Here is a 15,183-nt window from a genome sequence, read left to right on the forward strand (position 1 = left end):
CATGAATTTAATCAATATTATAGTAGATAGTTTATTTATTTATTTCAACGGTAAACCATATTGTACAACATAACTTATAACAAAGGTAGCAGCTATCTATAATCAAGTATTTTACTTAATATTAATCAAAACAACAAAATCAAAACACAATCAGAGAAAATTAACAATAATAACATAAAGGATTATGGCGAGTTAAAATAAGGTTTATAATAAGTGTAATGATATCCATGGAATCTGAACAACAATAATTGAAAGTTAACAACAATAATAACACGTAAAGAGTCTGGACGAGATAATAAAAGTAGCAGCTAAGTAACAAAAATTATTTAACAATAATACACGTATAGAATCTGAACACACACATATATATATAGGAATCTGGACAACAATAATAACACGTATGTAATAAGAACACAATAATAATAACAGTAAACAGCTAAACAACAACAAATTAAGAACTAACACAGTTGCCCGTCATAGTAGCTTCCCCAAGCGTGAACTAAATGACTGATAAGAGGATCCAAAAAATTCCACACCACCTGAAACCTCATTACCTTCTCTCATAAGTCTGGGAATGCAGCTGTGGTAGCTGTAAAGAGAAGGAAGTGCCCTCTTGAAAAAGATGTCCCCGGAACGAGTGGATGTCGGAATTCGAAACTCGAGAAGAGAGAGAAGACGAGGGCAGTCTAGAGCACCGTTAACCATCTTATGAAGAATCAAGATGTCCGCCATCCTTCTTCTAGTCGCCAAATGTGGAAGGCCAAGGGAGATCCTCAAACAGTCAACAGGCGTCTCCAGGAACTGATAGCCAAGACGTAGTCCGATGAGCCTCAAGAATCTGATCTGCACCCCCTCAAGAGTATCAATGTGCCCTGTCAGGTAGGGTCACCAAACAACAAATGAAAATTCTAAGATCGGACGCACTAAGGTTTTGAACAGTGTTGTCAATGTAGTTTGGGGATTGAAAGTCTTTCGATGTTCTGCATAGGAATCCCATTAGTGAATTGGCCTTGCTGCATATGCGTGAGATATGATTCCACGGACTGAGATCATTAGACATAACGACCCCAAGGTCCTTAAAACTGCAGACTTTATTTAGTGAGGAGCCGAAGAGAGTGTAGTTGAATACAGTGAGTGAGTCCAGCCGGGAGTACGTGAGTACAGCACTTTTATCAGCATTCAGGTCCATCCCATTCCGCTGACACCAGGCTCCGATATGATCTAAAGTATCCTGTAGTCGCTGACAGTCCTCAGGAGAGTTCACTTCGACAAATATCTTGACGTCATCAGCGAACATGAGACAACCTGTAGAGATAACTTCGCAAATATCATTAATGAAAAGACTGAAAAGGAGAGGAGCGAAATGCGAGCTGGAATCATTTCAGAGTAAGAGCCGGCAAACTTCACAATCACTCCTCGATTATTCAGTTAACTTGACAGCCACTCCAGTAGAGATCCCGTTATACCATAGCCTCTCAGTTTAGAAATGAGAAGATTGTGGTTGACTCTATCAAACGCCTTTGAGAAGTTGAGCAGTATGCAATCGACCTGCCTCCGCCTGAAAAATGCAGATGTGACATAGTTACGTAGCACCAGGAGATTGTTAGAGGTCGATCGACACCTCCTAAAGCCATGTTGTTCCTCAGCGATCACATGCTTGAGATCAAATACAAGTTTATCCACCACAAGGCTCTCAAAAACCTTTGCAAGCACCGACTGAATGGCTATCGGCCTATAATTAGTTAAATTAGATCGCTCACCAGATTTGAAAATAGGGTAATGAAACTAATCTTCAGATTTGCAGGGAAGGTGCCACTGGCGAGCAGTGTGTTGAAAAAAAATTGAGAGATGTGGAGCCAAAACTGGACTGCAGTACTTGATCACCGCAGGAGGTAGAGGTTCCGGACCCATTCCCTTATAGGGATCGAGAGCTTTAAGTTTTGATTCCACTTGTTGAGCAGTTAAAACGAGGCTATGTAGGTTGACAGAAGTTCTAAAGTCAAAGTCAGATGATGGGAGTGATATGTTGGTATAGACTGACGAAAAGTAATCAGCAAATAGCTCGGATTGGCCGCTAGGTTCATCCACTTCAACATCATTATACACCAGGTTCGATGTGATGTTTGCTTTCTTCAGATTGTTGATGTGTGCCAAAAAAATCTTAATGTTATTAGGAATGGCGGACTCCACATAGTTTGTATAGTCACGATAGCACTCACCGGCTAACTGCCTGCACCGATTTCTAAGTTTTCTAAAAGAATCGTATAAGGAGAGATTACCGGTCTCTTTGAAACGCCTATGGACAGTTTTCTTCTCGACCACCAGGCGCCTGAGCTCAGCAGTAAACCACTTGGGAAAATTTGATCTTTTGGAGTTCCTAATGGGAGAGTTAAGCTTGATAACATCGGCAAGGTTCCTACAGAATAGAGTGAAGTTTTCTTCAGCTTTAGTGGAATCAACCGTTGGGTAAGAGAATCCCTGGATACAGGCAAAGACGGTATCCAAGTTGTATCGTCTGAAGTTGTGACTTGAGCAAGGGTTCGAATTGGTCTTCGCACAATTGAGGTTGATCGAAAAATTTAGTGGTGAGTGATTTCATTCCTCGGGGATTATCACATCATCAGCTGGGATAACTATCGTGTCAGTAAAAGGATTAAAAATTAGGTCGAGAATAACACCTCGGTGATTCACAATCCTGTTGTGCTGATAAAGCTGAAGCAGTTCTGCCAAGCCGACAAGACTTTGAGAGGCGCTGCTGAGCGAACAGGAATTCATGTAGTTGACCAAACTCATGTATATTGATGGTTTTATAAAGGTTTATTTGATGATTATGATTCAAAAACATGAATGGATTTATACAAAGGTACTTTTAAAATACCTGCAATAACCATAAGAGTATTCGTGTAACGCATATTACTTATGAATACAATAATATATTTGGTAGGTCATGTGCTGCTATTAAAACAGCTCTTAATAATCTTAAAATTACTTAATGATGGCAAAACCTATTTTACAATTAAAGTACTCTTTTGTAAACATAGATAAAATTAATAATACAATTTCTTAAGAAATGGTCCCCGATAGTAAGACAGTAGTTTTTCTAGAAGTAAACTTTGATAAGAGGTACACCAGGGGTTTTTAGTTAACAATTAATTTATATAACCTTGTGATTGGGTAGTTGGAAGCTAATCAATTGGTTATCGGTAATGAGTAAGATAACCTAAAAATAAGTGTAGATAAATTAATAAAAAAATTATGTTGAGGAATTGTACGGGTTTTGCGGATCTATACACACACTACTAGCAACAAAATAATACTTAACAGTTGTAACTTTTTTATAAATTTCATACTTATATTTTAGTGAGTTTGGAAGCATTTGGTAAAATATATAATCAATTGCATATAAATTCAAATGTATGTCTTCTATATTTCAGCTATTTCTTAACTGGACCTGATGTTAAAAATGTATTCGGCAAACGTGAGATACTTGAAATAATAAAAAATATAATGGTTAAATAGTTTATTGCCCTAACGGGTAAAGCCACTACTGCTGGAATAAAAGCCCCATTTATATTCAATTTCGACTGCTATATTGAATTGCTCGTTTATTTCCTGCACAGAGAGTTACTAGGAACTGTTTTTTTTAAATGTAAAAGGTCTCCTAGCATTACTAAGGGGAGTAATCAGTATATTTATGAATTTGAAATTTATCCAATCAGTATATGTAATTGATTTATATTTTTGCAATTTTAATACGTGTAGATGATTAGAGGCTGTACTACAACACAATTTACTGCATTAATATAGGCTAGACACAAATTATTGTTAGTATTTAAGAAATAATTTGCCTAAACTGAGGTTTGAACAAGTCAAAATAGGTTAATAGTCATAGAATACACTGTTTCTAGAGAGCATATAAAGTACGAATAAATTTACACAGTTGATTTATTATAACTATTATGTAATTTTCACAAAACATACAGAATGAAAATATATTAAAGGCCAAAATACTTTTTAATGAAATTTGTAACTCGTTTCTATTTTCATGTATAACTCACGATTACATGTGATATGTTTTATGTAAGTAGTCCGCAATCAAAGATGACAAGTATAAGTATTACTCATACTTTATCAATACACGTCCTACAGCAAGAACATATTAAGCACCAAATTTCAAACCAATAACTAAATCTAAAATATTAGTGGACAAATCTAGACGTTTAAATAAACCTTCCCACAAACGAAACTGTGCACTCAGCAGGCTTAATATTTTTGTACTAGTTTAGGCCTAAATATTTTGAAATGGTTATTAATCTGTTTCCATTTACTCATGAGCTATACGATTAGACGTAATATGTTTTAAGTAAATAGTCAGCTATCTAGTATGAGTAGTACAAAATACCACTCTAAACTTGTCATTAAAATGTCCTAACACTAGAATACGTAGAATTGCAAAACTGTAAACAATGAGAAAACTGTAAATAATTAAACGTAAACTCAACATTTTTATTAAACCTGATCTTTCCATTAGGCATGTTATGTGTACCCAACAGGCTTATAAGTGTTTTATAATTTTTGTTGTAAAGTAAAAGAATGTGCATGTATATAAAGACAATTTGCAGATCTTATTTGATAAAAGAAATCTCATCCCTATGTAAAGTCAAACTTGTAATGCAATGAAATGTTTTTATAAAGATAAAACAAAGTGAATTTCTGCATTTTAGTTACTGTGTAATGAAAACAAGAGAGCTTGTTAGTACTGTACGATAGTACTCCAGTATTGTTAGGATTATTTGCTTAAGCGGGAAGAGCGGAAGTTTGGTGCATTGCAGTTTCCAGTGTGTTTTAGAGGGATTGATCTGATTGAACACAGAGCTTTACATGTTATAGAAATATACTCGCCTTCGGCTCGCTGGGGGCTACGCCCCCAGGCCCCCAAAGTAAACGCTTGCAAATTCGGGGATAAGCGGAATTCGGTGACTGGTTAAGTCCGGACATTAAGTAAATGACAAGGGATTTAAAAATTGACCTTTTTCATAGATTTTTTTCCGGATTCGTAAAAACTTTTGACTTTGAGGGCATTTTGCGGTTAAACCGTTAGAGATACGACAAAAAGTGACTGGACCTTTCTTGTTGGAAATTTAATTTTGTCTTTCGATTGTGCCCTCAGATCTGATCTACGACCTATGGTTTAGCCAGAAATGAGCTCGGGAGAAAAGTCTGCACGGGTCAGCTATCTTGAATTGTTTAGTATAAACATAATAAAAACCGACCTCAAGGCAGTATTTTAAGTCGAACAGGGGGTTTAATATCACCAGGAGACTATCTAGTCAAGGCGAGAAATTCCCTGGGTGGGTGATTTATGTTAAGGAGGTTAAGACAAGAGGGGGTTTAATTTCGTCAGGATATTGTCTGGTCATATGAACAAATTCCCAGGGGGGGTTAACGTTACCGGGGGATAAGTCTCCAGGGGGTTATCTGGTCATACCAGGATCTTCCCAGGGGGGGGGGTTAAGAGATTTGGTGACTGGTAAAATTCGGACATGAGGTCATGGCAGGAAATTCCCTGGGGGGGTTTAATGTTACCAGGGGGGTTAACACATCAGGGGGTTGAATGTACAGGAGGTTATCAGGTCATACCAGGAAATCCCCGGGGGGGGGGGGTTAATATTACCGGGGGTTAATGACACACTTGGGCCTTTTTTAGAGGGTATTGTGTCTGTGAACATAATAAATATTCCTCTGTCCCTATCTACTATTGACGCTTAGCTAACGCTCAGCCAACTCCCGAAGTCACTGAACCTTTTCTGTAGATCACGTGATTTCCTAAATCCCGTTTAAAATTTGTTTTGAGTTACGACCAACCGTTTAGCCGCTATCAAGCCCGGAATGTAAATTTTTAGGCGAAAATGTCCAATATTTTCACTTAATCGCGTTTTGCGGTCAAACTAAGGGAAATATAGTAAAAAGTCACTGGACCTTTTTTGTAGGTCATCTTATTTCCTAAATAAAACGTTGGTCTTATTTTGACCTCCGACCAATGGTTTCGCCGCTATCGACCCCAAAAACAAAAGTTTCGCGTAAAAGTTACAACAAAATTGTACATAATCACGTTTTTCGGCCAAACCAATCGAGATAGGGCAAAAAGTTACTGGACCTTTTCTGTAGATCGCGCAATTTGCTAATTTGATGGGTCAATCAGATTTGAGCTACGACCAACGGTTCGGCCGCTATCGGGCTTGAAACATTATTTTTATCGAAAAAATCTCTGGAATTTCAAATGTTCGAGCGTTTTGTCGCTTAACCATGGAAGATAGAGCAAAAAGTCATTTGACCTTTTTTGTAGTTCACTTCATTCCTGACTATGAATTTTCCGTCAGATCCGAGCTAGCTCCAACGGTTTGCCCGCTATCGGGCTTACAAAAAATGCCTGCAGGGGTGAACAATGCGCGATTTTTTGGGAATTTTTTTGAGGGGTTGAAAATGAAAAATTCTCACTTTTCGGGATTTTCCTGGTGGTTACACGTGGACAGCTATCTGTGTACCAAATTTCAAGTCTCTAACTCATCTGGAAGTAGGTTAGAATTAGTATACGTGAGTGAGTGAGTCAGTCAGTCAGTCAGTTACACATGCGGTTGTATATATATTAGATTTTATATGATTTTACTATGGATTGTTGTAGGATAAAAGACTATATTAACTTAGACTAAATTTGCATATAAGTATAATTTAATTACTTTAACACTATTAGAAAAACACCACTTGTAAATATCATAATCAAAACTATTATACACAGTATATTGCTGGTTCGATATGCTATTGATTGTACTAAATGAGTTGAAAGTGTGTTAAAACAAAAGTTTTAAAACTATATGGCAACCTAAATTTTAAAGATAGTGTAACATTTTACATCACTTAATATATTATAAACGAGTAGTACACGTGTTATTTTAAGTTAGTATAATGGAATTACTATATCCTTTATTAATACGTATTAGTTATTTTTAAATAGTTGTAATATTATGTAAATGGGGAGAAAATAAACAGTTCAACCTACAAGCAAGTTGTTTTTCGTGCATCTATTTTGTAAATTTAATGTACCTAAATTTTATAACTTTTCCGTTAGTAAATCATAGCACCTAAGCCAATGCATCCAATAAAGAAGTTTTTTTTTCTAAAAAATTTAAAAGAACTGTAAAAATAATGAAAATATTTAAATATTTATAAATTTATTTAAACTTAAATTACTAAGCGAGAAAAATAGACACTATAACTTTTTAATGTAAATATTTACATTTTTTACTAATAGCATTGTATAAAAAAGGAGATTTCTTATATAATAATACTACTCAATAGTATATCATGATATCCCTTCGAATGTAATAAATTTTCTTTCTGAAACCTCTTTAACACAAAAAAAGTAAAATATCCATTTGATCAAAATATTTCAATATTATTTATTTAACATTACTAGCAATTTTATAAAAAGAGTTCATTTAATTATTAAAAAGGTAAAAGATATATTTCAAAATACTACTATTCTAAGTAAAATATTTTCCCCTATTTTGGTAAATTTCTTATTTTGTCGATTGAACATAAAATAGTTTCTTACTCTTAGTGTAGTATTAGGTCGGAAGTAAATTTTCAGCCGGGATAAAACAGTGTTTATAAATAGTTTTTTATCGCGTAATACACATAGTTTTTTTTTATAAAAGTCTAAGAACGTATTGAATGAATTGCACATGTACTCACTTCATTCACAACAATACTGGACGTATTGAATAAGTAAAGGGAGAAACGTTATGTTATAAATTTGTGTTCTACGAATAATAGCAGCTGTATCCAACCCCATGTGTTTCGTCCATTCGTTACCGTCTTAAAAAAATCAAATTTGAAAAAATATTGTACTTTTCTTGTTTCACATTACAAAGTTAACGGAAGTTGTACAGCGGTTAATTTCTGTAAAGTAAATTTAGTTCGTCGGAGGGCCAGAAGTTTTCTTTACGTACAATGTTTTACAAAATATTACACATAAAATGCAAAATGGATAGTCTTATGCATAGAACAATAAAAGTTACTTTCAAGCCATTTACCAAGATTTTACTTAAAAGAAAACTTAGTAAAGTACTTGAAACTATTTGGCTTCCACCACATATTCATATGGGAATTTTACGGTAAAATTTCTATATTGTGTAATGAACACGACCATGCCTTAATGAGCTATTCTTATTAATACTGTAGCCCGTAAAACAACGAGACTTCTTTAACGAATAACCATAATTATTGTTTTGAAATAAATCCTCACAGGCACAAGGCAAAATTAACTATTGCAATCTCAGTTTCTCAGAATGAAAACAAATTACAAGAACCGGAAGTAGAGGGTTTTTACCGAAATAGGGCCCTTTGAGCTACATACTGATTGTAATATAAATGTCACTTTGCTAGCTTTGTATTCAACTTTTCTTAAACTATTCAGCCTACTATGTTGAATTTATTTAAGCATTAGTAAAAATTTAAATAGTTAAACTAAATGTGTAAGTGTTTATTTTCCTTATTGCTTTAAGTTGTATATTAACTTATACAGTTTAACATAATTTCATTAAATGTTACAAATTAAATATTGGTTTGTACATTTTTGGATATGCTCTCTTTAAAATTTATAGATTTCAAAACAGTTTTATAATTTTTGTTTCAATCCAATTTCAATTCGTTTATTATGATAAGTAGCATACCCAACAACAATAGTAATCTTTCAGCGCATATCTAGAAGTTATGTTTCCGATAGTCATAGACTAATTAATTTAGACTTATATATAAATTTAGACCTAATTAATACAACCTTTTTTCTACAACTATCAATAATTACAGAATATAACATGTATTTCTATAACATGTGTTAGCTCTCAGTATTCAATCAAAAATCCTAAAAATACTGTAGATTAATGGTGAGTTAATATATATATTCATCATCGGAACAGTAAGGTAAATTATGCCATTGTATGTACGTATTTTAAATCTTGGTATATAACTAGATTACAAGACCTAAAAATTATATATGATCGAGGTTTCTTTCCTGGATATATTTATATATTTCTTGATCTTGATCAACAACTCAATCTCAGTTTGGCATCATAAATATACCTCATAAATATAGAAAAACTTTAACACTCCTAAAACCTTATATCAGATTTCGTGACAATTTCTCTTTACCTGATCGTATCAACCATAAACATAGTATGTACCTGATGTATAACTACTTTCTTTTAAAAATAACAAAGGGCTCCATTATATTACACTGTAAATTATTTTTATAACTAAGATACAGAACTCTATGAAGAAACTAAATTGGCTTTAGTTGTACAAACATTTAAATCCTACATCGTTAAATAACTATCTACAGTAGAAATTTGTATTTGATATACACTGTCCTTCCCGTAGAAACTTAATATGTAGTAGTACTTTGCGATAAATTACCAACTACAATCCCCCTTATGTTGGTACACACCTGGGTCCCAGATTCAACCAGGTAATGTCTTATAACATTATGTAACATTAGGACTAAGGTTTATTTACACTATGTCGTACCGAGAAGACTGTCAGTGTTCTTTCTACTTAATTTAATTTTTACTATAAGTATAGACACAGAAATTCACAGTTAAATCTTGGCAAAAAATGTATGTAATACATATTTTAATCAGTTACATGGATCCGTCTCATGATCTAAATAGGCTAATATTGTGATAGAAAAATACCTATAACAAATGACGGGCTGTTAAAATTTAAACAAATATACTCATATTTTAATACTTACAAACATAAAGATATAAAACTATGCCATGAGTTATTATATGTTGATATAGAGTAGGTTTCTTCGTAAGGCTACATTAAATTTATTTATTTGTTACAATGAACGGCAATACACGTTTTTGCAATATTTGGTTTCTTGATGACTACCATTTGCTCTTTACATCAATAAATTCAACAAAATTACATCCACATCATAACTATAAATTAATCAGATCAACAAAACAGCTAAAACAATAACAAATTAACAGTAAACAACAAGAGCAACAATGATCAATTAAATATATAATATTCTTAATGGAAAACGTAAGTAGACTATGTATAAATGTAACAATAATTGAAGTAACAAAAATAATTTTATTATAACAGTGACATCTGGCTAAATAACAATAAACTAATGAAGCTCATGCAGTATAGTGGCTGCCCTCCTCTTAAATGATGACAAGGGCATCCCAAAAAAATCCAGATCTGCAGAGACTGCATTTCCAATCCTCATCAATCTTGGAATAGCGCTGCGGTAAAGGTAGTTTGTCGAGAGATGGTGGATGGTAAACAGCTGGAAATGTCTCGCCGACCGAGGAACGTGGAAATCAATCATTTCCTCGCAAAAAAAAAAATAAATTCTATCGCGTCTTTCGATATTTCGTTGTATCAGTTATCTTTATGAGGTATTTGTACTGAATTGGGTTTTGTTGGTGAAATATTTCACAAACCGATTGAAGTTTATCAACATATTTGTGATGCGTTCGGTCAAGGAATAATGAGTAAAAACAGAGTGAGGCATTGGTGCTATAATTTCAAAAAAATTTAAAAACTAGTGTTTACGATAAGCATCGCAGTGGTAGGCTAAGTCTTGTGAGGGATGAATTCGTGGCGAAAATCAAGAAAACAATTCGTTTATCTCATCATTTCACGATTATGGAAGACTCAGAATATTTTATACAATTTTTGTCATGAAAGTGTAGTTGGTAAAGTTGGTTACCATATGTTCGATATGCTCGATGTGTTTTAAACATCGTATCAGAAAACCACTATAATCATTGACTTCTTGCACCAGTAAACGTTTTTGGAATATACGACAAAATTAGAAATAGCCGTTTTATTTTACAGTTGAAGCGCTTTACTCAAGTCTCATCACAGGTTAAGATACGATCGAAGACTTGGTTCCACTTTTGTCGTAGTCTTAGTTCTATCGTAGCAGGACGAGGAGGTATCTCACACAAGCCTATAGATTGCCTGAGGTTACGATCTGCTAGAGGTCGGGCCTTAAAGAGGAGAAGAAAAAAACCTATGTTATTATTGAGCCCGGAGCATGTTTGAGTCCACACTGTGCTGGATACTGAGTGCTACAAAAGTCCGAGTACTGCCAGAAATCTAGGCCACCTAGAGGCTAGGTTCCAGAGGTTGAGAGCTATCATACGCTGACAGGTACCATTGGCTGACACATATTAGAAACCAAGACATGCTGCAGGCCGGAGCTTAGTATAGAATATGAAGCCCTAACGGCTAGCAATTGCGAAATGAAGTGACCTACAAGATTAAAAAAACAATTAGAGACTGGGTCCGGCTAGAAAGTGGAGCTTGCAAGAGTCCAAGATCTGCCATACTGCAGAATCTCGTAGAGGCTGAGAGCTTATATAGTCCAGGAACTGAAAAAGTGGGGATCTGGTAGAGGCCAGGGTACTAACAAGGGTCTGGTAGGTTTTAATTCAAAGAGCTTCAAAAAGAGAAGAACGTTTAAGAAACCGGGCCATCTGGAGATTGTTTACTGCCAAGAACTGGAAATTCTAGGGTCCTGGTGTATCTAAAAGCTTAAAAGACTCAAAGGTTAGAAAATTTCCAATATTTAGCACTGGTAGACTCCATGAATTTTCAGTTACTACGATGTTCTAGAGGCTAAATGCTTTTAGTGGTTGCCCATATATACTATAAGCTGGTGCCTGCTTGATGCCGAAATCTGCCAAACATAAGAATCTCCTAGAGGCTGAAACTCAAGAAGTTTTAATTCAAGTACCTGACTGAGGCCAGAAACCCCAAAACAACGGAAGTTTACAGTGTTACGGAAATAGTCTAATGTAAAGTCGTGTGGCTTTTTCGGAACCGTGTGGTTCATAAACGAGTCTTATAAACTGCACAAAAGTTATAACTAAATACTGTAGCGTTAGAGATCAATCTTAATAGAAAAACTTTTTTGGTACCATTTAGTTCTAGACGGAGTGTCAAAATGAAGGAACTGGTGCAAAATTTAAACATAAAACTGCAATCAAAATATTAGTTTCTATAAGTCCATAAAATATTAGTTACCTGCAGATTGATTTGTGTTCACCTGAAATATGCCATCTTGAATTTAGATTTAGTATTTAAAATTTAAAAGTAATATGATATTTTCTAACGCTTTGGTTATTTTTCAGTTAGAATAGTATAATTTGTGGTTGATAAATCTTAATAATAAGATATCAAAACTTATTACAAAAAAGTGAATTTAGTATTAAACTGTTTGAAGTAATTGTATTAATCTACAATAATTTGAATTAATAAATCATTCATTATGAAATGTGAAATTTGCCATTAAATTTATGCAATACATACCTAAGCTTCCTAATGCTTTAATTGTAATAAATGTTATTTTGGGCTGTCTTCTAAATTGTATCTATATTAAATACAGTAATGTTGTTATACAATTTTAAATTATTACAGGGCTCTTGTATTCATATGATTGATAAAATGTAAAAATATTCTATAATTTTGCCACACTCTGTACACTAAATATAATATAATTGTTAGTAATGGATTCAATTTATGCCATTTAAGTTTATAGTACTATTTTCATTTCGAATGAATTGGCGTCTATTAATTTCTTACCAGTTTCCACATATTTACATTATATTCATATAAATAGATAGATATAAATATATTTTTTATATTTGAGTTAACAAAATAAAAGAAAGTAATTTATTATATACTAAATAAGGATTTAAACGTAACTAGTACTACTTTAAAGAAGCAATAGTAGCACATTAATCTCTGTAATGTATCAGATTCGTCTTATTGTTGAGTTACAGCGTAGAGCTATCAAGCTACTTAAACCACCTGCTCTCGTTTAATAGAAAAGTATAGGCCATTTATTTTGTTTCATGTGACGTAACTTGTAACTGTGAGGCCATTCCATATAATTCAACATTGCGCCATTTCAAGTTGACTACTCAGCCCATTTCACCGTCCGGTTACATCCAAAGGCTTTCAGGGTAACAGAGCACCTGGTCACGTGAAATGAGATTTTATTGGCTCTTCGTTTAACTTTGAACTTGGAATAAATGACTCATCCCGAGATCAGATTGTTTGTGACTATCAATAATATAGTATAGTGTAGGAAATAAAGTTCTTTATCACAATTATATATACAAAACAATTACATAACACAAAATTATACTTTTTACAATAGATTGTTATTATTTATTAAAGCTTTATTAAACTATGATGTTGTCCGTTAGTCCGTCCCAAATATAAATCTCGATATAATTATTCTAGATCTAAGCCAACGAAGAGAAAGTTGAGGACTAAACAAAAAAGTAGACATCCATCGTACAACCAAAATCTTATAAGCGAACGTCATATATCCATTTAGTGAGCGCCAAGAGGCTTATTCAGACAAAAACCTGGAAACCAAGGGCCTAAATTTGACCACCAATGGCCGGTAGTCAGGCTGCTTGCAAGGACAGGATCGCCTAGCGGTCACCCATCCTGAGAATAGACACGCTCGAAGTAGCTTGATTAATTTACGTCTTGACGTTGTAGAACACGGTGCACTGTAGTGATGCTATATTCCTGTCTTGAGATTACTTAGTTGAATTGATTAAGTAATGTCACAAACTATATTGTACCGGTTACTAAAGTTTTATCAGGATTTATAGAATCTTGCAAATGTCCGTCTCTACTATAAATCTCGATATGATTATTCTAGACCTTTAAAACTTGGTTTGTAGGTTCCATTTTATTCTAAGAAGAATTGTATTATTTTAGGGACACAAGATTTAAAGAGCGTTCCATCCCTTTGTCTCCTTAGTGCCTATGTGATACCTCACTGTATAAATGTATCAAATATTTGAAACTCTGAAAAAAGATTCATCTTTATCCAAGAAGAATCATATTGAGTTTAGTGTACGAAATCAAAGGCCAAATCGAACGTGTATCCATCCGTCTGTCTGTGCTTCGATAGCTATAAAATTTCGTTTTGTCGGATTATTTGATAATTCGTTGCTTTGGTTTATTAGAAATATGTACTAAAAGGATACAAGAAATTATTATTTGCATTCATTATCATCCCAAAAAATATATAAATTATATAACTTGCAATTAACTTGTATAGATATTAATATATTTTTATTGAAATCTTATATTTAATATTAGATCGAACTGTTTTTTTATAGTTTTCAATTCTGTGACAATGGCCATACGTTATTGATATAAAGTATTTCCGTTAGAAATAATATATTGGACTTATATTTAAAAAGACAGATTTATTTTGGAGGGGTCACATGAACTTTTTATGAATAAGCCAAAATTATAAAAAGTAGGTTTTACCAATCATGTCATTGAAAGAAATAATTCTGGAAATATCTAAAATAGGCCATTTAACCTGAAGTTCTTATGATAATATTATTAAATACAAACTATCTTTAAACGAACTCCGTTTAGTTTGTACCTACTAATAAAAATTTATGATTTTTTACAGAATAAACCTTTCTACAGCATTGGTTTAAGCCTGGTTATTAAGCCTTCACTGCTTTTGCAGTGAATATTTGCAATAAATGATCGCATCAACCATCATCGTAGCAAACACATTAATAGAAGCAAATTAAGCTTTTACTAAAGAACTAGATTTGTTTGATACAAATTAAAAATATAATTGTACAAAACTAACTGATAAAGCTAAAACAATACAAGTTCAATAGATGATAAGATGGATATATGTATATGTCTATATTTCCTTATCATAAAAGAATGATGGGACTACGTTGTAAGAATACCATAGGCTCTACTTAAATACATATTATATGTATCGATTTGTGAATAGGTCCGTCCTTGCTACAGCACTTAATAGAGTGGTCCTAGACTTCACATTTATTTTAAGGTGAAACAAGTTCTGATTTTTTAAACATTTGTCTTACCTATCACTATGCCAACGAAGAGAAAGTTGAAGACTGAACAAAGAAGTCAACATCCATTTTACAAACTTAGAAGCGACCGTCTTATATCCATTTGGTGAGCGCCAAGAGGCTTATTCAGACAAGAAATGGAAACCAAGGGTCTAAATTTGACCACAAATGGCCGGCCAGCCAGGATGCTTGCAAGGACAGGTTCGAATAGACACGCTCGAAG

At 33.7% G+C, this 15,183-nt stretch overlaps 1 protein-coding gene across 1 annotated transcript in view; it reads right to left on the reverse strand.

Moving 5' to 3' along the window:
- Nucleotides 1–474: 474 nt before the first annotated feature.
- LOC124370398 overlaps nucleotides 475–15,183 on the reverse strand; it is a 32,814-nt gene continuing 18,105 nt past the window's right edge. The window contains exons 2-5 of the mRNA XM_046828682.1: nucleotides 1,877–2,550; nucleotides 1,434–1,732; nucleotides 1,045–1,305; nucleotides 475–872 (exon numbers count right to left, since the gene is read on the reverse strand). Coding sequence (XP_046684638.1) covers nucleotides 475–872; nucleotides 1,045–1,305; nucleotides 1,434–1,732; nucleotides 1,877–2,550 — 1,632 coding nt within the window. The remainder of the gene's footprint in view (nucleotides 873–1,044; nucleotides 1,306–1,433; nucleotides 1,733–1,876; nucleotides 2,551–15,183) is intronic.

The sequence above is a fragment of the Homalodisca vitripennis genome, unplaced genomic scaffold, assembly GCF_021130785.1.
Source record: "Homalodisca vitripennis isolate AUS2020 unplaced genomic scaffold, UT_GWSS_2.1 ScUCBcl_152;HRSCAF=1406, whole genome shotgun sequence".
NCBI classification, from domain to species: domain Eukaryota; kingdom Metazoa; phylum Arthropoda; class Insecta; order Hemiptera; family Cicadellidae; genus Homalodisca; species Homalodisca vitripennis.